At 51.1% G+C, this 23,546-nt stretch overlaps 1 protein-coding gene across 7 annotated transcripts in view; it reads left to right on the top strand.

Moving 5' to 3' along the window:
• MYLK (myosin light chain kinase) overlaps positions 1 to 23,546 on the top strand; it is a 280,078-nt gene that overhangs the window by 174,349 nt on the left and 82,183 nt on the right. For all 7 annotated transcript variants that reach the window (XM_042232316.2, XM_060418652.1, XM_042232315.2 and 4 more), the window contains 5 exons: positions 11,185 to 11,322; positions 12,830 to 13,027; positions 13,709 to 13,958; positions 19,923 to 19,994; positions 20,446 to 22,025. In XM_042232316.2, the coding sequence (XP_042088250.1) occupies positions 11,185 to 11,322; positions 12,830 to 13,027; positions 13,709 to 13,958; positions 19,923 to 19,994; positions 20,446 to 22,025 (2,238 nt within the window). The remainder of the gene's footprint in view (positions 1 to 11,184; positions 11,323 to 12,829; positions 13,028 to 13,708; positions 13,959 to 19,922; positions 19,995 to 20,445; positions 22,026 to 23,546) is intronic.

The raw sequence follows: 23,546 nt of genomic DNA, 5'->3' as shown, positions 1-23,546 counted from the left end.
TTTTGCCAAGGTTTTGCCAGCATCGAGAAGCTGCTCACTCAGCATTCTGATGGGCCTTCTGCAGCCTCTTCTCCCTGCTTTCTCTGCTTTCTCTCCTCTGTAACCTCCTCCTTCCCAGATCTGACCAACTCCCTCCCACATACGTCACTCCTCTTACCTGCTGTACCTCTCTTATCACAGCAGTTACTTACAAGCAAAGTTTTCCTGAGCACCTCCTTGGCCCCAAGCATTGTTCTGGGGAAGCTGCCATGAAAAGAAAACAGGTCCTGTCTTCCTGCCTGTTACATTCTGATGGATGGTCCAAAGCTGGCTTAATCCAGCATTGACGAGTGTGCTATTAAGAAAACGGAAATAGAGAGGCAGTGGAAGGGATCCTTTCTTAGGTGGGTGCTAGAGGAGACCTCTTGGGAAAGGTGACATCTGAGGGGAGACCTCATGAAGTGGAAAAAAGACTGCTCCAGGCAGGTGGTACAGCAAGTGCAGAGGCTCTGAGTTGGGAACAAGAGCAGCCTATTCAAGGGACAGTGAGGCTGCAGCCACGGGAGTGGGGTAGGGGCAAGTGGTAGAGGTTAGGTTCACAGAGAGAGGCAGGGGTACATCATGCAAGTCTCTAGAAGGACGATGAGGGGAGAAAGCATTTTGCCTCAACATGAAATTTCCTCTGCCTGTCCAACTGCCTTTTTTGCTGGACTGTTAGCTCCCTGCAGGCAGGGACCATGTCTCATTATTGCGTGTAGCACATGTCCTACTGTGTGAACACGTGTTCAGTGAATGGATGAAGGAAAAATGGAGGTGCGTGAGTCTCTGCGGCAGTGCAGGGGGCATTCCCTCCACCTCCTCTCTTGCCTGGGGGCTCAGGGCTCAAGGAGGTGCTCAGTAAACCTACACGCTAGCTCTCAAACGCCCCCCCACCAACAAATATTCCTGCTTTCCTCCTCCCATACTAGGAAAAAGTCCCCAGTAGTTAACCAGGCCACGAAAATCTTCCCTCCTGACCCAGGATAGAGCCTGGGTGATTAATCTAAGGATGATTAATCTAAATTCCTGCAGAACCCAGGAATATCAGAGGAGAGTAAATATTTCAGTGTATATGCACTGGTCATTGGTACAGGGGCTTCCTTAGACTAGTATCTTTTTAATTTCTCTCCCCTTGGAGTATCTTTGTCAAGGCTAAAATCCTTAAGTGACTATAGATTTATTAACCTGCTAATGTGCCCATTTAGACAGAGTGTCTTAGCCTAATGGTTTGTTTATTTAAGTGAAGGCCTGCTGGGCTCTTAAAGGCACCGAAGGACATAAAATGTGGATAAGTTAAGTTTTTTAAAAACCCTGATTTCTAAAATAAAAAATGGAATGTAATAAGCATATTTACTAGAGTGTTTGCTTTGATAAAGAGCCCCTAATGAAAGTAATGGGCACCAGGAAATCAGCCATTCTCTGGACAGTGAAAGCATCAGTAAGAGCCCAGCTGGCTTTCAGATTAGTGACAAGCCCTCTGCGGGGCAGCTTGGAACACTCTGTGTGTGTGTGTGTGTGTGTGTGTGTGTGTGTGTTCAGTCGTGTCCAACTCTTTGTGAACCCATGGACTGTATGTAGCCCACCAGGCTCCTCTGTCCTTGGAATTTTCCAGGCAAGAATACTGAGGTGGGTTGCCATTTCCTTCTCCAGGGGATCTTCCCAGCCCAGGGATCGAACTTGCGTCTCTTGCATCTCCAGCGCTGGCAAAGGGATTCTTTACCACTGCACCACCTGGAAAGCCCCTTGCTTTAAGCACTGACAGCCTCTTAAATGTATTAAAAAAGAAAGTTCTGGGGGCTTCCCTGGTGGCTTAGTGGTAAAGACTCTGCATGCCAGTGCAGAGACATGATGTGATCCCTGGGCTATCCCACACATATGAGGCACATGCATATCCCACATAATATGAGAGAGCTAAACTCATGCTCCACAGCCACTGAGCGTGTCACACCACAGCCTCCTTCTAGGTCGCTGCAGGCCATCTGTAGCATTTTTTCACTTGGAGTCCTTGGTCAGGAATGCCATCCAGAATTACAGTTTTGTGTTCCTAATGGCAAAATGCGATCCGTGCTTTGACAGTGTGGTGGAGAGTGTGGTTTCCAGACGAGCCTCTAGAGGGTACATGGGCTGGTTTGGATGGCCTACCTCTACGTTTAGAGTTTGATTACAACTCCTAAGGCACTAAGAAGGCTGTGGTTGTAATATAGTCCCACTTCCATCTGGCAACCCTATCATTACTGGTCAGAGATTCTTTGGGAGGGGGAGGGAGTGTCATATGCCGTTGTTTCCTTTCATGCTTTTCCTTTCTACTTCTTCACATCTGCTTCTTAGGGTCTGGAGAAATCAGTGGGGAGCAGGAAAACCAAAAGAGAGGGCATGGCTATGGGGAGAAGGCTCTCTTTTCATGTCCAACAAGTAGACCATTTGCTGACTCTCCGAGTCGGTTTATTCAGTTAGACAGACTTTTGTTGGCCGAGAGTTCACAGACATCCCTGGAGAGGGATTTGCACTGCGCATAAATGCCCTGCCGATGGAGAGCAGCTGGGCAAAGGTAACCCTGCTGAGCCCTTGAGTCAGCAGTCCTGGAGCTTAGGGAAAGGAGGAGGCCAGGCTGAGACCCCTGGACTCTGCTGGATTTTGAGCACCACATCAAGGAAGGAGGGACGAGTGTGCTTCTGGAACTTTCATTGGTGATTCACTGAACGTTCATAGTGTAACAGGGTGAATAGTATAACAGTGTGTGGAGTGAATTGGATTTGCTGTTGGAAAGATTTTTTGCATTTTTATGACTAAACAAAATATTTCCGTTTTGAAACTTAAGGAAGATCTTTAGTAGCTTAGAGATGAAGGCAATAATTTTCCCTCTCCCTAACTGCATCTTCAGGAGGTCCATGTGTTGGCACACCTGAGAGAGGGCAGGGGATGTAGGAAGTAGGGGAGGGCCCTTCCATGTCCATTTCTATTTGGTGACAACCTGTGGATCCAGGGACGCTGGTGTCAGGGAAACTACTGACAGACAGGGCCTGAGGCTCTGACAGCAGGACTTAGTGAAAACTGTGACAGGCAGTGGTCCCTCTTACGGGGAGCCCTGGGGAGCTCTTTAGATGGTAGAGAATTCTGTCTGTTTCATATGGGTGTCCTCATCTGTTTAAACACTTTAAAGGTAACATCCTTAATTTTTTATTTTCATCTGACACAAGTTTTGAATGAGCTGGGAGCCTTCTAAGAGCCGTTTTCAAGGCAAACTACTCACGTACATTTAATGCAAATTCAGTCCATAAACATGGGGCACTTTAGAGAGCGGTAACTTAGCTGGTAAAAGTTGACAGGTGGAGAAAACTTCCAAGGGAAATTGTCTAAGGAGAAATTCGGAAGTGTTTTTCTTGCTAAACCCATGTAGAGTGAGGAAGGACTCGGAAGGGAGGAGCAGGCGAGTGACCGCAGGGCAAAAGAAGACACTCGGGTCCACACCAGCACTGTAACAAAGCTGCAGTGGCTTCTTAATCTTCAAGCCCAAGAAAGCCCAAGGCCTTGCTCACGTCTCCAGTTTTGATGAGCAAGTTCATACCAGTTGTCGTCGTTGTTCAGCCGCCCAGTTGTGTGTGACTCTTTGCAACCTCATGAACTGCAGCACCCCAGGCTTTCCTGTCCTTCACCATCTCCCAGAGCTCGCTCAGACTCATATCCATTGAGTAGGTAATGCCATCCAACCATCTCATCCTCTGTCAGCCCCTTCTCCTCCTGCCTTCAATCTTTCCCAGCATCAGGGTCTTTTCTAATGAGTCAGCTCTTTGCATCAGGTGGCCAAAGTATTGGAGCTTCAGTTTCAGCATCAGTCCTTCCAATGAATATTTAAGATTGATTTCCTTTAGGATTGATTGATTTGATCTCCTTGCTGTCCAAGGGACTCTCAAGAGTCTTCTCCAACACCACGGTTCAAAAGCATCAATTCTTCAGCACTCAGCACTCAGTGATTTTGGAGCCCAAGAAAATAAAGTCTGTCACTGTTTAAATTGTTTCCCCATCTGTTTGCCATGAAGGGATAGGACTGGATGTCATGATCTTAGTTTTCTGAATGTTGAGTTTTAAGCCAATTTTTTCGCTCTGCTCTTCACTTTCATCAAGAGGCTCTTTAGTTCCTCTTTGCTTCCTGCCATAAGGGTAATGTCATCTGCATGATATACTAGTTATTGTATGAGAATTAATGAGAAAAGTAGCAAATAGCACCTGTTGTGTGGATGCTTAACTTCCTCTAAATAAGAGCTTTTCAAAACCTATTATTGAGATTATATCAGTTCCTATTAGTGTTAAAACGAGACCGTCAGTTATCATTTTTAATGAGGAACATTGTTTTGATAAATGATCTAATCAGTTAAAGCCAGTTTGTTTTGTTTAATTCCCGGAACGACTCCATGCTCTACTTTTGAATGAACTCCATTCTACAGATGAGGAAAACCGATGCTCAGACATCAAGTCAGCAGCCACAATAGGCCAGCTCACAGGCAGCCCTCTAGGCCTCCGGTTGCCTCAGCCCACATGCTCGCTCTGCTGCTCTGGGTCTCTGAGAAGTCATTTGTTTGATACTTTTGCTTCCCCAGAGCAAGAGTTTTATGTTTAAGTTCATGGCTAGGGACTGATTTCAGAAACAGTTTCTGATGAGTCAAAACAGAGCATAAATGGCCAAGGAGGGAAAACTTGGAGGGTCTGTGCTGTGCTTAGTCACTCAGTCGTGTCTGACTCTTTGCGGCCCCCTGGACTTTAGCCTGCCAGACTCCTCTGTCCATGGAGATCCTCCAGGCAAGAATACTGGAGTGGGTTGCCATGCTCTCCTCCAGGGGATCCTCCCAAGCTAGGGATCGAACCCAGGTCTCCCGCATTGCAGACCATTTCTTTACCATCTGAGCCACCAGGGAAGCCCAAGAATACTGGAGTGGGTAGCCTATCCCTTCTCCAGGGGATCTTCCCAACCCAGGAATCCCCCCGGGGCCTCCGGCATTGCACGCAGATTCTTTACCAGCTGAGCTACTAGGGAAGCTCTGGAGAGCTTCAAAGAGTGGTCTCTGTCTCTGTCTGTCTCTCTCCTTCCTTTTCTCTCTCTCCATGTTCCTTTCTTCTCCCACCTTCTCTCTTCTCTCCTCCCTTTCCTAAGTCTGGCTATAGTTTAATCTACATGACATCATTTTTTACTTGTCAGTAAACTGCTTATGGGGTTCCCTGGTGTGTCAGACAGTAAAGAATCTGCCTGCAATGCAAGAGACCCAGGTTCGATCCCTGGGTTGGGACGATTGCCTGGAGAAGGGAATGGCTACCCACCCCAGTATTCTTACCTGGAGAATCCCATGGACAGAGGAGCCTGACTGGCCACAGTCCACGGGGTCGCATAGAGTTGAATGTGACCGAGCATGTGCACTGCTTATAGCTGTTCTTGATCTCAGTTCTTGTCTGGCCCACCAGAGGACAATCCTGTTCCTTTTCCCTTCTCTCAGTGTGGAACAGAACCCCCAACACCAGGCTACCCAGTTTAATGGCAGAGAGAGCCAGCGAGTGAGTGGAGGGCCATTGGCTAATTGACCAAGTACCTGAGCAGCAGACACGTTCACCTCAGAAATTTAGTCCTAGGTCCATAAATCAAGGAGGCTCAGCCCGCCCTAGATTCCAAAGACAAAGGGCCTGTGGGCTTGGTCTCAGCAGACCAGAGGAAGCACAGCTGTCGGGGGACCTGGGGTATATTTAATCCGGCCCCATTTGAGCTGGGTTGCAAGTCTGCCACTGCATCCCAGGGACCTCCTCCTTTGGTGTACCACAGCCAGAGTCTGCCCTCCCCAAATGAAAAAGGTTCAGGTTGCCTGAGGTGCTGTGGCCCCTAGCGGCCTCTTTCCTCAGACCCTGGTCCATCTACCCTGCCTGAAACCAGGACTGCGCCAGGTGACAGCTAAACCAGGACTCTAGGAGAGACGTCTCTGGGAGAACCAGCTACTCTGGGCAAGAGCACAAGGACGCAGAGCTCCCAGGGGAACCTAGCTGACTGGCCTTTGTTCTCAGGTCAGGAAGGGAGCATCCAGACCAGGACCCCATTGGCCGTGTCAGCTTTTCTGCCAGCTTCCTTCTCTGAGTCCCAGCTCACTCTGCTGTAAAATGAGGGCACATTCTTCCCAACTTCAGAGGGTGTTGAACATAAACTGAGAGCTGCGGATATCCTTTAGAATCCTTAACTGCTGACCTTTGTAAGGCATTGTTATAACGTTATCTCCGCAGCTGAGACCTTTCAGATCTCTGACCAATTATATGTGAGTACCCTGGTTTGGGAGGAGACCATATTGTATCATTTCTCATCGTATCAGTAGTTATTGTCAGATTGAGTTTGCCTAACCAAAAACAGTCGGATTAGGAAAGGCACAAAACATTTATTCTTGTACTTATTATGTGCCAGATATTCTTTAGCTGTTTTGTATATGTCCTTTCTTTGAATCATCTGAAAATCCGGCAGTGTTTATCATGCATTATACTAATGATGTGTGCATTACCCCTTATCACTTGGGCAGGATCGTCAGTAAGTGATGATAACTGTATTCTTATCAGTTTAGAGGAGAGAACACTGAGGCTTAGCTTGGGGGACTTGCTTCAGATCACGCAGCTCGAGCTAGGAGCTCACAACACCCATTTCCATCTGTCTCCTCTTACTGTATCTAAGTCCGTGCAAGAGGGGGCATAAACTGATATGTGATCTATCGGCCACAGATGAGCCAGGATAAGTTGTGTATGGCTTTGGAATTAAATGACAAACACACACCTCGCCCTTTGCCCTGACTTTCCCTGCTCTATGTTAGCTTTCCTCCTAGAATGGGGGTCCACATAGCACATCTGTCTTCATGGGGAGTCGAGCATGGCCATCCCTGCAGGTGACTGGCTCCCTTGGAAAAGACAGTCTCAGAACACCTGGGCCTCGTGGTCCGGAGGCCTGGGTTTGAGCTCTCAGTCTGCCTGTCACTGGCTCGGGGACCTTGAGTAGCTTACTTCACCTGAGCACGTCCCAGCCTCGCTCCAGTAAAGTTGCGTGGTAGGCTTGGGACTGGGGTTTCAGGATTCAAGTTAGGGCTGCTTTTCTGGGGTTGCCTAAGGAAGCTGCTTGTCTAAAACTGACATCCTCATTGGCTCCGGGATCTGAGCCCAGAGTGTGTTTGTAGGGGAGGTTTAGGTTGTTTTTCTCATTCTGTGAAGACTCTGGGGGGGTGACTGGGGCTGAGCCTGGCTCTCTGTGGCTCTAGTCCCGCGTGACCCTGAACGGCAGGCTTGAGAACAGGTTCATTCTGCACATTTACTCCCTGTCACTTCCCTCTGCTCTTTGTTCTTGCTGTGGGGCCCTTGCTGGGGAGGCAACAACAGGGTCAGAGACGATGGGTGACATTGGAACTAAATGCCTGCCTGGGGCAGTTTCCACAGATTCAGACACTGTCACTCATCTCTCTCTGAAGGAGTGCAGTGAAATTTTGTTCTCAAAATTTAGATTTAAGTGAAGTGAAGTGAAGTGAATTTGCTCAGTCGTGTCCGACTCTTTGCGACCCTGTGGACTGTTGCCCACTAGGCTCCTCCATCCATGGGATTCTCCAGGCGAGAATACTGGAGTGGGGTGCCATTTCCTTCTCTTTAGATATATCCATATTTTTAAGCAACACATTTGTATTCTTCACAGTATTTCCCTTTGGTGACATAGAAATGAGAATCTTTAATCCTGGGGTGAGGCTCCATTTTCTCTTCTGCTGCTGATAAACCCACCAGGTAATTAAGTCCAAGAGGTAGGTGTGAGTGAGCACTCATGCCAGCTTCACACACCTGTGAACGTGGATGATGGGTGGCTGGAGAAAGTACTTTCATATATTATCTCTTTAAACCCCCCAGGTCCTATAATAGTACTGTTATTCTCCTAAATACAGTTGAGGAAGTCAAGCTTTAGAAAGAGAGCATGCCTTGCCCAAGACCAAGTCCCAGCCTCAGATCCTACATTTCAGTGGCTTTTGGAGAATGAGTGAGCTGTCACGTGGGAGGCAGCGCCCAGGACACCCTGTCAGGGCAGGGAGGTGCAGATGGGCCTTTAGTTGCACTGGCTGAGACCCACAGGGTGGCTTGGCTTTGCCAAAGCCCCAGGCCTGGAAACTGAGCGGTAGGAAGACCTAACACATGGAGGGGTCAAGGAGGAGCTGTCAACTGCTTGCAGGAAAGGGAGCTGGAGGTTTTGATGTTCCCGGAGCATCTGGGAATGAGAGTCCGCCTGCAGGGAGCTCTGTGAAGCTGGGACTCTGGCCAAGACAGTGGAGAGGCGGGAACTGGGAGGGCTCTGGACAGGCGAAAACATTTTGTCCTTGAGCCTTTTCGTTCTGTGCAAGAGGAAATTCCTCAACTCTCCTGAGGCAGCCTGCTTGCCCACGGAGATCTAAGCATTCCCAATACTGGGTCCCTCAAGCCCACCGCTTGGGCCTTCTGCCAAGGGTGTCTGGCTGCCCCTGTCAGAGGCAATGATGCCAGGGCATGGGTCCTGTGTCCCCTTGCACTCTGGCTCCACGCCCTTCACACAGCACCTGCCTTGGGGAAACTTGTCCTCCCACCTCCCTGGTCTTCCCAGCCTCTCCCACCCTCAGCCCCAGAGGCTGTACAGGGCATGTTCTGAGTATGCCATATTTTGTTTTCATTTAGTGGCCAGTGTGGAGCTAGGCCTTTCCCAGGTATGTAAATCAGCCTAGAAATGAATTGTCGTGGCTACAGGCTTCCAGGAGAAGATCTGGTTTGTGTGGCTCTGGGCTAAAAAGAACTCAAAATACCACAGTCCCCCTGCCCCCAAACTTAGAGTTTACCTTAGAGATACCAGAGCCTTCTTTGTCTCTACCCCTGCCCGCTCCAGACCCGCCCCCCGCCCCCAACCAAGACAAAAACAAAAAGACTGAAAAAGAATTATTGAAGATGAGAACCGTGTGGCTCACAGGACGAAGGGCAGGATCAGAGGCTGAGCAGCTGAGAGCTGTGGGAGCCAGACACCAGCTCACCTCTCCGCTGTCCCTTTCCCTTTGGCTCTCATGAGGCAGGTCAGAGCCCTGCTTAGGGAGGATTCTGAGAATGAAGGAAAGCCTGTTTATTACCCTACCTCCCCCAGAGAACAGAATAGGGGTGAGTGGGCCAGCCCTGAACCCAGAGAGTTGTTCTAGTTTCTGTCTGGCTAGCTGGGGCACTCTTTCCCTCTCCCAGAGAGAGATTTTCTCCCCATTTTGGCTGTACAACAAGCTGTATATGTTTATGGTGTTTACTTTGAACCTTTAGGATTTCCCTGGTGGCTCAGATGGTAAAGCGTCTGCCTACAATGCGGGAGACCTGGGTTCGATCCCTGGGTGGGGAAGATCCCCTGGAGAAGGAAATGGCACCCCACTCTAGTACTCTTGCCTGGAGAATCCCATGGATGGAGGAGCCTGATGGGCTACAGTCCATGGGATTGCAAAGAATCGGACACGACTGAGCGACTTCACTTCATTTTTTGAGCCTTTATACATGAAACCTTCACCTTGATTTTAAGAAATGAACATCTCCATCACTGCTTTCTTATGCCCCTTCACAATCTATCCCCCAACCCCTGCCCCCCAAAACCTGTCACTATATTTTGCTTTTTCTAGAATTTTCTATAAATGGAATCATCCAGTGTACTTTCTTGGTCTGCTTTCTTTCATTCAGGGTAATTTTGGTGAGATTTGTCCTTGTTGTAGTGGTTCTGTTAGCGCTGAGTAGTATTCCATTGGTATGGATACATCGTCGTGTGTTTATTCATTCACTTGTTGATGCGCATTTGGGTTTTTTCCTGTTTGGAGCCATTAGGAAGAAAGCTGCTATGAATGTGTACAAGTCTTTGTTTGGCAAGTGCTTTCATTGCTCTTGTGTAAATACCCAGGAATAGAATGAATGGATCATGTGCTAAATGATTAACTTTTCAAGAAACTGTCAGATTGTGTTCAAAAGGGTCTGAACCATTTTGCACCTGCACCAGCAGCGTAGGAGAGTTCTGGTTGTGCCACGTCCTCGCCAGCAAGGTCCTTAGGATGACCAGTCTTTAATTTTAGTCATTCTAATGATGCAGTGTCTTTGACTTTCTTGAGGTGCTTAAAATCTCAGGAGATGGCAATGGAGCACCATGCAGCCATAGGAAACAGTGAAGAGGCTCTCCGGTTCTGTTTCATGAGAGACATCTAGATGTGCAGCCCGACCTGTGTACCTGCGGGTTCTGCATCTGTAGATCCGAACAGCCGCATATCAAAAATATTTGAGAAAAAAATTCCAGAAAGTTTCAAAAAGCACAACTTGAATTTGCCATGCTGGCAACTATTTATATAGTGCTTACATTTTATTAGGTGTTATAAGTAATCAAGAGGTGATTTTAAAGTACATAGGAGGATTTTAGGTTATATGCAAATATTATGCTCTCTCTCTCTCTCTATATATATATATGGAACTTGAGCAGCTGCAGATTTTGGTATCAGCGAGGGGTCCTAGAACCAATCCCCTGCAGATACCAAGGGATGACTGTATTGTTAGATGAAAAAGCAAGGTGCCAATCATTGTATATAGTTTGCTATCAGTCTTTTAAGAGAAGAAAAATAAAAGTGTATACCTATGTGCTACTGTGTGTTATACACATGGACCATCGTTGGCACGATGAACAAGAAGCTGGAAATTGGTTGCTTCTGGGGAGAGACATTTGGCCAGAGGACAGGGTTAGAGGGAGACTGTACACATTCTCTTTGTACCTTTTGAGCTTTATGCCATATGAATGTGTCACTTATTCAAAAGGGTAAATAAAATTTAAGGGGCAAAAATCTCATAGGATGCCAAGCGTTGGCTCTCCCACACCACTTGCACCCCCCGGAAGTGCTCCTGGGGACCCAGCCTAGGTTGGACATGATCCCTCCAGAGGCCTCGTGCTTCCCTGCTCGGAGGCAAGAGCACAGTTGTGCCATGCAGGGAAATGGCCACGCCTTGTCCGAGGGGTCTCCTGGGCCTCCCACACCCCTTATCTGGCCGTAGTCGGTTTCTGGCGGGAACTTGAGCCCCAGCACATTCACGTGCTGAGTGTTCCTTTAGTCCGTGTCTGGGGAATGAATGAGTGGGTGTTCACCCCACACTCTGTTTGCCATGCAGAGAAGAAGAGTGAGGAGAAGAGTGAGCGCCTCCTGCCCGCGGCCCCCAGCAAGCCCGCCGCGCCCCTCTTCCTGCAGGGCCTCTCTGACCTCCACGTCATGGACGGGAGCCAGGTCACCATGACAGTCCGGGTGTCAGGTCTGTCCCCACGCCTCTCTCCTCTGGGCCTGCATGAGAATGGGCATGGTTGCAACACGGGCATTGCTCCCCGACAGCCTGCTCAGCTCGTTCATCCGTCAGGACACCAGCCTGGAGCTGTCAGTCAACGGACCTGAAGAAATGAAGCCTCCTGGCCCCTCATTTCTGTTTTCTGTGGCAGGATTTTCTGGGCTCAAGGTTAAGCGGTTTAAGGGGAAAAATGGCCATGCTAGAGAGGTGGGGGATTAGTTGAAAACCTAGTGTGGCCAGTGTAACTGGAGATTGTGAACACTTGTCCAAAACCAGATGATGTGAGAACTCCCAGACTCTTGAAAGACAGTTGCTGTATTCAAATGTTATGGTGAGAAGATGGGACAGAGGCCTTCTCACATAGGGACAGGGTGACAAGAGCATGGGGTGAGCAGCCCAGTGGAAGACGTCACAGTGCTTGCTGGGAGCCAGCAAGCGAAGCCTGGGGAATCTCCTGGCACAGTCTTAATGACTTGTGCTGGCCTCTGATAAGTCCTGTTGACAGCCTGGAGGTCCTCTCTGGTTTTTCAGTTTCTCGGGAGCAAAGGCGATAAGGATGAACTGGGAGAGAACCCGCGGTCTCAGGGTGAACTCCCTGCTCCCGAAGGCTGGAGGCAGTCCCTGGATAATACAGGCAGAGGCCGGGTCCCCTCCCCTGCACACACACCTCAGGTTTAGAAATCAGAGGCCCCCTGGCCTCCAGACACAGCGTTGGCTACCCCATCGAGGCAGGTGGTGGTCTTCACTGTCCTTGAAAGAGCCTGACACCAGCAGCTATTCCCAGGGTCTTGCTCCCCTGGAAGCAAAACACCATGGCTCAGCTCTTACCACAGAGGAACCCTCACACGTGGATGTTGTTTTATGCCCCCGTAAAAATTTCTAGAAGCTACCCCCAGGGAAGTAGACTAGCGAAAACTGGAAATGCTATCCACCAAGAGCTGGGTCTGGAAAGCCTGACACCCGTCTTCACCCTTGGACATTTGTATGGTACCAAAATGAGGTGCTGACGGAGCCTTTCCTTGGTGAGAACTGACAAGGGAGTTTCTGTGAAGTCCTGTGTGAGGTGTGCGGGGCCAGAAACGAGCTGGAACCCACCAGTTCAGCTACCGCTCAGCATTATCAGTCTGAATTCTGATTTTAAAAGCTTTTCTACCAGTATGTTTTTCATCTCTGAAATCATTATTTTATTCCACTTCTGGATTCTTTCTGGTTTCCCCAGATTTGTTGTTAAGTAATTATAATGAACATGTATTGAGTACTTTCTTTGTGCCAGGTGCTGCTCTAATCTGCTTTTCTAGTGGGCTGCTAAGGGGGTGGTATTAATTTATTTAACCCTCCCAGTAAACCTATGAGGTAGGTAGGGTTAGAATATTTCTGGATGGGAAGACTGAAGCAATACAATGTCACAGTACTAAGCAGAGTTGCTCACAGCCCAGGGAAACACCTCTCTGACCAGCCCCTCTGCTGCTCCTCTCAGGGAACCCGCCCCCGGAGGTCATCTGGCTTCACGACGGGACTGAGATCCAGGAGTCCGAGGACTTCCACTTTGAACAGAGAGGCACTCAGCACAGCCTGTGTATCCAGGAAGTGTTCCCGGAGGACACGGGCACTTACACCTGTGAGGCCTGGAACAGCGCAGGAGAGGTCCGCACACAGGCCGTGCTCACCGTGCAAGGTGGGGCTGACCTGCGACCTGGTGACCAGAAGTGGGGCAGGGACGGGTAACTATGTGGTTACGGTCTCTCCAAAGACGATCTGGAGGTGAGGAACCCATGTGGGCCTACTTTGTTACCATCTCCTGTGCTCGCTTGGTTCCATCCCAGCCCCAGTGGCAAGCTCCCCATCCTCCATCTGAGGCTCTGGCTGAGTGGGGCCACCCTTCCCTGCCTTTGGAAGCCCCTGCTCTCCCTGGATTACTGGTGAGCAGCTGCATAGAGTGCTAGGAGAGAAATCTCCTAATACACTAACAGTTTGGCAGTGACAGCTTTGGAGGTGAGGGCGTATGAGGGCCCTGGCCTTTAGAGAACCCATATTTAAGGGGAGAGACAAGGTAAGCACACATAGCAAGTGATATCTCTTCATCATACAAATCACTGTTACCTAGCCCAGTGCCCCATACATTCTAGGTGACCTCCCCTTACTACGAGTTCATGTTAATTTTGCCCTCTGAGAAGCAACCAAGACAGATTTGCCATGAGAAGGAGGTGCTCTCCCTGAATGTTCAATAAGAGTCACTTCTGGATAAGCTGTTCTTTGGGTAACATGCTGTCTTCTGATCTTCACCACGTGGGAGAGTTAGATGGATGCTCTCGGCTGAAAGGCCTTCCTCTCTAACTCAACCCTCTGCTAACTTCAGAGCCGCAGGATGGCACCCAGCCCTGGTTCATCAGCAAGCCCCGCTCGGTGACTGCCTGCCTGGGCCAGAGTGTCCTTATCTCCTGTGCCATAGCCGGCGACCCCTTCCCCACTGTGCACTGGCTCCGAGATGGCAAAGCCCTCTCCAGAGACACTGGCCACTTCGAGGTGCTACAGAATGAGGATGTGTTCACCCTGGTTCTGAAAAACGTGCAGCCCTGGCATGCCGGCCAGTATGAGATCCTGCTCAAGTGAGTCTGCATGCCCTGCTGATTTCCTCCAACCCCTCCCCACCCCGTCCCTACCTCCTGGCAAAGTTGCTACTTGGGACTGGGAAGCCAGAGGAGCCGCAGAGGAATGTGGGGCTGGGCGTCAGGGAAAAGAAAGAGCAAGCTTGGTGCTACTGATGAGCTTTTGTTCTTCCACCCCAAGACAGCAGAGGTTTATTGAGAGCCTTCCCTTCTGAGCGCAATTCCCCAGAGTCCTCCATCTTATTACATCCTGGTTTTCTTCCCCCCATTATTTGGTATAGGAAGAATATGAGTGAGGAAAGATGAGTTAAAACTGGGAAAGCAGTGTTATCTATTGTGAAGGCAGTATGCTGTGCCAAGTTGCTCCAGTCACGTCTGACTCTGTGATGCCGTGGACTGTAGCCTGCCTGTCTCCTCTGTCCATGGGATTTTCCAGGCAAGAACACTGGAATGAGTTGCCATTTCCTCCTCCAGGGGATCTTCCTGACCCAGGGATCAAACGCTGGTCTCTGCTATCTCCTGCATTGGCAGACAGGCTCTTTACCACTAGTGCCACCAGGGAAGTCCCATGAAGGGAATTTATTTGTTATCTTTCACCCCCGTATTGCTTGAGACAGCAGTAATATTCTCACAGCTTGTGTGAGCTTTGCCTCAGGCTTTTATACAAGGTTGCGGTGAAGATGTCAGCAGGGGCTGCTATCTCTGAAGACACGACTGAGACTTGAGGGTCCACATCTGTGACGGCTCACTCACTCACAAGGCTGTTGGCAGGAGGCCTCAGCTCCTGGCCATGTGGGCCTCTCCCTGGGGCTGTTTGAGCATCTTCATGGCACGGCAGCTGGCTTCCCCAGAGCTGGTGGTCCAAGGGGGGCCACTAGTTTCCGTCTCCTGAGACCATTCTTGGCAGTCATTACTTCCGCCACATTCTGTCCATGAGCGGTGAGTCGGTAAGTACAGCCCATATTCAAGCAAAGGGGAACTAAGTTCTCCTCTTGGAGAGAGGAGTATCAAAGAGTTTGTAGACATTTAAAACCACTACAGGGACATTAACTGTCCCCATTCATTTCTCCTCCCTTTCAAGGTCTTTCTAAGGAACATGGGAAGGTAAGCTCCATGAAGGCTCGTTGCCGTGTTCCCAGTGCCTAGAACATTGTCTGCCCATAGTTGGCATTTGGTAGCTATTTGTTAGGAGAAGGAAATGGCAACCCACTCCAGTGTTCTTGCCTGGAGAATCCCAGGGACGGGGGAGCCTGGTGGGCTGCCGTCCATGGGGTCGCACAGAGTCGGACATGACTGAAGCGACTTAGCAGCAGCAGCAGCAGCTATTTGTTAAATGGATGTGATCCAGAAATATTTTTCCACCTTTAAAATGCTCTAATTCTTGAAACTCCATGTCCACCCTGGGTTGGTGGGGACAGAACACCAGCCCCTAGTGTTGGTGTTAGCACTGGAAAAGAGCACTTGTCTGTACCATGACTCTGCAGACAGACTTGCCACACCCTGAAGGTGGTTGGACTGCTCTGGTTCAGGGTCCTGGCCTCTTTACAAGGGGCTTGCTCTCCTGGATCAGTCATTTCCCTGTACTGAGCCCACGGTGTTCAGGGCTCTGAGCTACAGACAGACTCTGTAACCATATGCCAAAGCTACTGCCATGATGGAGCGTTGTTCTAAGTAAGGACAAAACCTAGCATGTGCTCCATCTACTTGGGTCCTTTCTGAGTGTGTGCTTTATACTTGAATTGTTAGCTTTTGCAGGATAACAAACCATCCCAATATTTGGTGAGTTTTAGTAAAATAGCCACTTATAATTTCTTGGGCATCTTTGGATCTGCTAGGAAATTCTACTTAGCTGGCAAGGCTCAGCAAACCTCACCTGAGGTAATACCACATCTGTGGCAGCTGATGAGATGGTTGTGGGCCAATCGATTATCCTATCACCATCAGCAATATGCTCAGAACACGCCAATGGCCTTAGCCTTGTTCCTGAACCAGTTATTATCAGGAAGACCAATCTGCCTCCAAAATAGAAAATTGTTTCTTCCTCTCGGCCAGTGCAAATAATGGAAACTGATTCTGTGTTAGAATAGAGCTTGTCTGTATGAAAGGAACAATGCTTTGAGACAGTACTCATGTACTCAAGCTAGACATCCTAGAAGAGATGAGTTTTTTTGTGGGATTTTGAGGCAAATGAGGCAAGTCTCATTGGATAGACTGAGTGTGAGAGGGTAGGAAAGAGCAAAGCAAGGCTGTGGGACGCCTGCCAGGTCAGAGTGGAGGGTTGCACTGGGAGGTCGGCAGGCAGACTGTCTGGGCCCAGCTGGGGACAGTCATAAAACTTAGACTGTCTTAGCTGGAAGGGACTTCAGAAGATATTGAACCGCCTTCTTATTTAATAATGGGGGAAGCTGAGGCCTCAAGGTCATGGCCACCCAAAGGTGAGTAGCAGAGCCCAGACTGGAACCCTTGGCTCTGTCTTTAAATCAGATGCTCCTCCATTCTTTGTTTCAGCACACTGGGAACTTGGGAAACCTGGGACAGGACGTCACACTGGAGCCCCCAAACGTACATCCCTCACCCCTCTCCCCTCCCCTGAGTCCAGCCTCCTCATTCCTTTGGGAGGCTGCTCCCTGGCCTTGGCTTTTTCCCCAGTAAGGAGGCAAGTCCATGGAAAATTGCCCTGGAGAGTGTGTGCCAGGCCTGCCAGGGGCTCCTCTGACTTTCCTCAGACCCAGACCTAGAAAGAAATCAGACCTGTACCCAGGACAGAATGCCTTTCAAGGACAGAGACTGGGAGGAAGCTGGGCTGAGGGCGGGGGTGGGACAGGTGCTGTCTGTCACTGCGGGAGCTAGGGGCATATATGGGCGGCTGACTCCTACCTTCCCTTCCCTAGTTCTCCTGAACTAAAGGGGGAAATGTCCAAAAATCAGCTCCAAATTCTAGCTGAAATATTTGAAAGATTGATACTTGCCAGGAAATCAGTTCTTTAATTTTGCATAAAGAATCCATTCCAGGGGTGGGTAATTCAGTGTGGGGCAGGGTCCAAGATTTTGTAACCAGAGAGTGGGCTTCTGACTCAGAGCTTAGGAGATAGGGAACACAGTGGATTCTGTTGGGTACAAAAGATGTCATTTACAGAGTGACAGCCCCATACCTCTGTGGCAGCACCTGGGCTGGGCATGGGGTTGGGGCCTCAGCCTCAGGCCTGACTTTGTAACGGAGTCTGTGCCGACACCAAAGAGGCCCCAAGAGGCTGATCAGCTGGTTAGGTTATCTGGGATGTGGGTCTCAGGTCACCTGCCTCTTTGACCTTTCCACATAAACCCATGATTTGCCTTAAAAGTCTAGCCAAATATTTAAAATGGATAACCAACAAGGACCCACTAGCGCAGGGAAGTCGGCTCAATGCTATGTGGCAGCCTGGATGGGAGGGGATGGGAGTTTGGGGGAGAATGGACATATGTATATGTCTAGCTGAATCCCTTTGCTGTCTACCTGAAACTATGACAACATTGTTAATTGTCTATACCCAAATACAAAATGTAAAGTTAAAAGAAGAGAGTCTAGCAGAGATTTCAGTGTGTGGCTGTAGAAACAGTGACCCTCAGATCATGCCAAGAGATGATCTCTTTAGTGGGACTGCTGTAGTATTCCCAATTCTGCCCCTTCAGACTGTCCGGGTGCCCCCGCATGAGCCCTGAAGAAGGGTTGGGCAGCAGGCTGCCTGCACCCCCTTCTTCAAGGCAGGTAATAGAAAACAACAGAAGCCCTTGCCAGCTTCCCCCGTGGGGAGCTAGCACTCACTTCAGCTCAGGGGTCAGGGCACCCGACTGTTGAGAGCCTCTGAGGGGCTTGGCTGGGGTTCAGGCATGGCCATGTGGTCAACATCTGCTCCTCAATGTGCATCTGGGCTATGTTCAATTTGTGTCAGGAGGAGACTCAGCAGAGGAGATGTCAAAAAGGGTGCCTTGGAAGACATGGCCCTGGGGCACCCTGTCCTCATGCTCCATGCCCACCCCAGACCCTGCACCCTGTGCTTACAAGAAAAGTGGGAACAGAGTGGGCCCTACTAGCCAGCAACCTGGAAGACGCAGGGTGCTCAGGGGCGAGGCCTCAGCCACAAGTGACCCCCATGGCTATTCTGTGAGTCACCCAAGCCCTGGTGGTTTTCTGTGCTGAGCTCCCAGGATGCTCTGAGGGCCTGAGCCTTCCCAGAGCCTAGTGCTGAGAAGGCATCTAAGTGCTGTCTGTGGAGCAAAGGAGTACCCTGGGCGCCCACACTGCCTGGAGCAGGGTGCCTGAACCTTGAATCTGCGCCCGCTAGAGCCCGAGCATTGAGGAAGGTAACCGGCAGGTACCCAGCAGACGAGAGAAGGTTAGAGAGCCTGAAAGGCCAACCTCTCCTCTGTCAAGCGGGTTCCCAGTGTCGAGGAGCGATCAGTGACCCCCAGGACCCTCAAGAATCATCTGCCACACCATGGGCGGCCGGTGTCTGACCTGGAGCTGGCCCTGCATTGGGAAGGAGAGCATGCAAAGCAAGGTAATTGCTGGAGTGCACTGGAAGAGCCCAGGAACATGTGCTCAGCTCTCTGTCCATGTAGGGGCAACATACACACGTTCCCAATCATGGACCGGCAGGTACAGGTGCCCGTCAGGTAGATCCCATCTACATGTGGTCGATATACACATGTACACATAGACACACACAAACACACACGCGTCCCAGGATAGATTTGTACTGAAGAGCACTGTAGGGTGGGATGGGAAAATTACAAGTCAGGTTCCAACCCTTTTCCCTACTAGCCAGTCCTGTGAGTTCAGGCAAAGTTACTTAACCTTTATAAGCCTCATTTTTCTCACCTGTAAAAACAGTTGCTGACAGCCGCCTCACAGATCTGCCATGAGTAAGGGAGATGGAATATATGAGAGGGATTAGGTCTACGGTGGGACCTGGGGCGGGTGCCAGCCCCTGAAGTGCACACGACTTGGACAAGTGCAGGAAATGGGTGGGAGACCCCAAGAGCCCAGCACTGCATCCTGGAAGCCCTGAGCCTCCCCTCCTTCCCTTTATAGTGGGCACGAGAATGCTGGGAACCTTCCCAGGCTGCTGTGGGGACAAGAAACACAGCGGCTGTGGGTCATGAAAGATGGAGGGTGCTACATAAAACATGGTTATTAGCAGGCAGAGTCAGAGCTGCCTCCACGGCTTCCCCCAGTCTGAGCCCCACCTTCTTGGGCCAGTCAGAGCCCAGACCTGCCAGCAGGTGGCAGCCTTGTGGGATCTGAGGGCTCATCTGCGGTAAGCCCAGCACAGCATGGGTATGGTACAGCCCCTTTCCCGAGCCCCTTTCCCCAGCTGCTCATAGGCAGTGTTAACAGTGGGCTAAAGAATCCCGAGCCCTCTCTTTGTGACAGAGGAAGAAAAAGGGTCACTTGGGTAGGGATCAGAGGGTGTTTTCATTTCAAGAGCAGGTGAAGGGGACCCAGCAGATGGGGGCACCTTATGAGCAGAAGGAATGACCGCCCCACTATTAAGGGGGCATGGAATGAGACTCAGGGTCACTGGGCAAGGTTAGTGGGGCCACACAGTCTAGACCAAGCAGCTCCATCACAGACCTCAGCAGCTTTAGTCTTTACTCTTCCTTGACTGTCCATTGTACTATTTTTACAATATACTTACAGAAAAGTATTCCTATTTCTGGATGCCTACCTTAGCTGATTCTTTTTTTTTTTCCTTTTTAAGCAAGAGCTGGAAAGATAAAGGGTGACCAAAGTCGGGGAGGGCCCTGCCCTAAACCTAGGTCTGATGTGGGTGTGTTAGGTCACAGCTCAGTCCATGGTCCCCTCTTCCCTGGAGTCAACCTGTGGCCAGCTCCTGCCTGCCCTGCCCTCCCTACTGCCCTAGACGAGGCAGGCCCTTGGCCCAGAAAGCCCCTTGATCTGTGTTGGCCTCTTGAATTCTTCAGGAACCGTGTTGGTCAGTGCAGTTGCCAGGTGTCCCTGATGCTACAGAGCAGCCCGGCCAGAGTGGTCCTGCGGTGAGTGTCCCCTGGGGGGTTGCCAGGCCAGGCCCTGGGCCACTGTCCACCCACCTCCCTCCTGGTCCCAGCAGGCCCAGCTCGGCAGCCCCAGATTGTTTGTATCCTGTAGCTGAGGCTGCCGGAGCCAAGACAGAGAGATTGGAAGGGGAATGAGGGAGGGAGAAGAGGGGAGGAGGGGGGGTAAATTTTTTTCTTTTTTCTTTTTTTTTTTTTTTTTGCACACACCCTTATAAGGCTACTGAAGTCATTACCGATGTAGCAAACCAACTAAGCAAGCAAGCGCCTCTCACCAAAGTTCCCTTCTATAAACACGGCCTGGCCAGCCCCCCCGGCCTCCCCTTTCCTCCGCCCTCCCTCCCTCCCTCGGGGATTTGCTCTCCCTGACGTCTCTTTCTTACCCGGCCCCTTTTCCTCCTGCTACTTTCCTTTTTCCCTTCACTGGTCGCAGGGGGAGGGAGCCTGCCAGCTGCGAGGGCCTCTGTGGCCGAGGAGCTGGTGCTGATGGTGGTGGTGGTGGTGACGGCTACGGGAGCCTGAGGCCTGGCTGGCCGGTGGCGAGAGGGCAGGGTGCCCCCGCGGAAGACGACGGCGAGGACGTGCGTGGGGTGCTCAAGAGGCGCGTGGAGACACGGCAGCACACGGAGGAGGCCGTTCGCCAGCAGGAGGTGGAGCAGCTGGACTTCCGTGACCTCCTGGGCAAGAAGGTGAGCACCAAGACCTTGTCTGAAGAGGACCTGAAGGAGATCCCGGCTGAGCAGCTGGACTTCCGCGACCTCCTGGGCAAGAAGGTGAGTACAAAGACCTTGTCTGAAGAGGACCTGAAGGAGATCCCGGCTGAGCAGATGGATTTCCGCGCCAACCTGCAGCGGCAGGTGAAGCCGAAGACCCTGTCGGAGGAGGAGAGGAAAGTGCATGGCCCCCAGCAGGTGGACTTCCGCTCTGTCTTGGCCAAGAAGGGGACTCCCAAGACCCCTGTGCCTGAGAAGGTACCCCCTCCAAAACCTGCCACCCCAGATTTTCGCTCAGTGTTGGGCAGTAAGAAAAAATTACCAACAGAGAATGGTAGCAATAACACTGAGGCCTTGAATGCCAAGGCAGCAGAAGGTCCCAAGCCTGTGGGCAATGCCCAGCCTTCAGGGTTCCTGAAACCCGTGGGCAACGCCAAGCTGGCTGATACCCCAAAACCCTTGAGCAGCACCAAGCCAGCAGAGATCCCCAAACCCTTGGGTAATGTCAAGCCAGCCGAGACCCCCAAACCCTTAGGTAACGTCAAGCCATCAGAGACCCCCAAACCCTTGGGTAACGTCAAGCCAGCCGAGACCCCCAAACCCTTGGGTAACGTCAAGCCAGCCGAGACCCCCAAACCCTTAGGTAACGTCAAGCCATCAGAGACCCCCAAACCCTTGGGTAATGTCAAGCCAGCCGAGACCCCCAAACCCTTGGGTAACGTCAAGCCAGCCGAGACCCCCAAACCCTTGGGTAACGTCAAGCCAGCCGAGACCCCCAAACCCTTGGGTAACGTCAAGCCAGCCGAGACCCCCAAACCCTTGGGTAACATCAAGCCAGCCGAGACCCCCAAACCCTTAGGCAACGCCAAGCCAGCCGAGACCCCCAAACCCTTGAGTAATGTCAAGCCAGCCGAGACCCCCAAATCTGTGGGCAACACCAAGCCAGCTGAGACCTCTAAACCCTTGGATAACACCAAGCCAGCTGAGGCCCCTAAACCCTTGGGCAATGCCAAGCCAGCTGAAATCCCCAAACCCACTGGGAAAGAAGAACTTAAGAAGGAGGTTAAGAATGATGTGAACTGCAAGAAGGGCCATGCAGGGGCCACAGACAGTGAAAAGAGACCAGAGAGCCGAGGGACAGCCCCGACCTTTGAGGAGAAACTACAAGATCTCCATGTGGCAGAGGGTCAGAAGCTGCTGCTCCAGTGCAGGGTGTCCTCTGACCCCCCGGCCACCGTCACTTGGACACTGAATGGAAAGACGCTCAAGACCACCAAGTTCATCGTCCTCTCCCAAGAAGGTAAAACGGCTGGGGCCGGGAGGAAGGGAAACCCTGTCCTAGCCACTGTCAGCTCCCAGAGCCCTGCTTGTTGGCAATGCTCATAGCCCAGAGCCGGGTGGGAATGGCTGCTTTCCGCGCCCCTCACCCACAGGCTCAGTGCCCACCCAGGGCCTGGGGCACACACTCTGTTGCTGGCGGTCAGAGGCGGGAGTCTGGTCCCAGGGCACATTCCCCGACCTCAGCATCTGTCTGGCAGAGCCCCCTCATGGCGCCCCCAGGCATGGCCCCTCAGAGGAGCCCTGTGTCTGGGCTGATACCCCATCTCTGGCCCAGAGAGGGCTCCAATCACAGGCTTGGACATGGGGGCACAAGGGCTGGGGCTGGCCGGGGGCTTGGGGCTGAGAGCTGCCTTTGAAGCAGCATTTTCAGTTCAGGGCGGGCTTTGTAGTGATGGGATGTGATTTGAGGTCAACAACAACTTGAGTCTTGATAACACTGTGGGTTTAAAGGGAAGCAGCCCTTCACTGAAGGTGAAGCAGCCGGGCGGACAGAGCCACTCACTTCCTAATTTGGATGAGGCTTGTTTGCTGGTATTTCACATTCTTGGGTTGTGGAGAGAAGGGGGGTGGTGCATAAATCCTGCCATCTGGGGCCTTTCAGCATTTGGAATTCTCAGATGGGCCAGTTTATACCTAGAGAAGAGATGGGGGTGAAAGGGTCTTTTCCCTGACCCCTCCATTTGGTTTGAAATGTTTTCATAAATTCCAGTCCTGAACAAGAGCTCCAAGGATAGCAGGCTTCCCACACCCTACTCTCGTGGCCGGCGCTGCAATAGAGTCTGGCCTGAGCTCAAGGCTGAGGCTGGTGGCCCTGGACAGGCAGGGTACATGGCTCCCTGGGAAGCAGCACTTTACCCTCGGGGAGTAGAGGGCGGCCACCCCAGAGGCCCTGGAGGACAAGTCCTGTCAAATCCTGATCAGCTGAGACAGAAGCACCCCCCTGGCTGCACTGCCCTCCTCCTGTCCTCTGACAGCCCCTCCACCCCTCCCTCACCCTTCATCTGGCTTCCTTCCTTCCTCTTAAAAACCCTAATGAAGTACTTGAAGACAGCATTATCCCTCTCAGCTCACGGTGGAGTTTCTCTCTTCACTGTGCAACTCAGACAGCAAATCTGGGCTGGCTGAGCATTTTGACTCTAACTGCTGAAGGAGTAAAGGGGAAACTGGCTCAGAGAGAGGAAAAGCGTTTATTTTCTGCTAATGTGTTGACATGATAGCTTTTCCACGTGAAAATCCTCAGTTTAGTAGGGGCCTCCAGAAGTCATCTCATCCATCCCCCCGTCTCTGCTCATTCTGGCCGTCCACACACAGGAGGGCATGGGGGATCACCAAGATGGGCTGAGATGTCCAGAGCAGAGGTTGCCAAGCCTTCCCTGACACCTCTGTCGGCCTGTCCTGGTTGGAAAGTGTAGACATAAGACTGACTCAAAACCTTGACCAGGAGTATTTCCCATCTTATCCTGTGATGACTCTCAGAGCA

This window comes from Ovis aries, chromosome 1 (genome assembly GCF_016772045.2).
Source record: "Ovis aries strain OAR_USU_Benz2616 breed Rambouillet chromosome 1, ARS-UI_Ramb_v3.0, whole genome shotgun sequence".
In the NCBI taxonomy this organism is placed as follows: Eukaryota; Metazoa; Chordata; class Mammalia; order Artiodactyla; family Bovidae; genus Ovis; species Ovis aries.
This window is presented reverse-complemented; position numbering and strand designations above follow the sequence as displayed.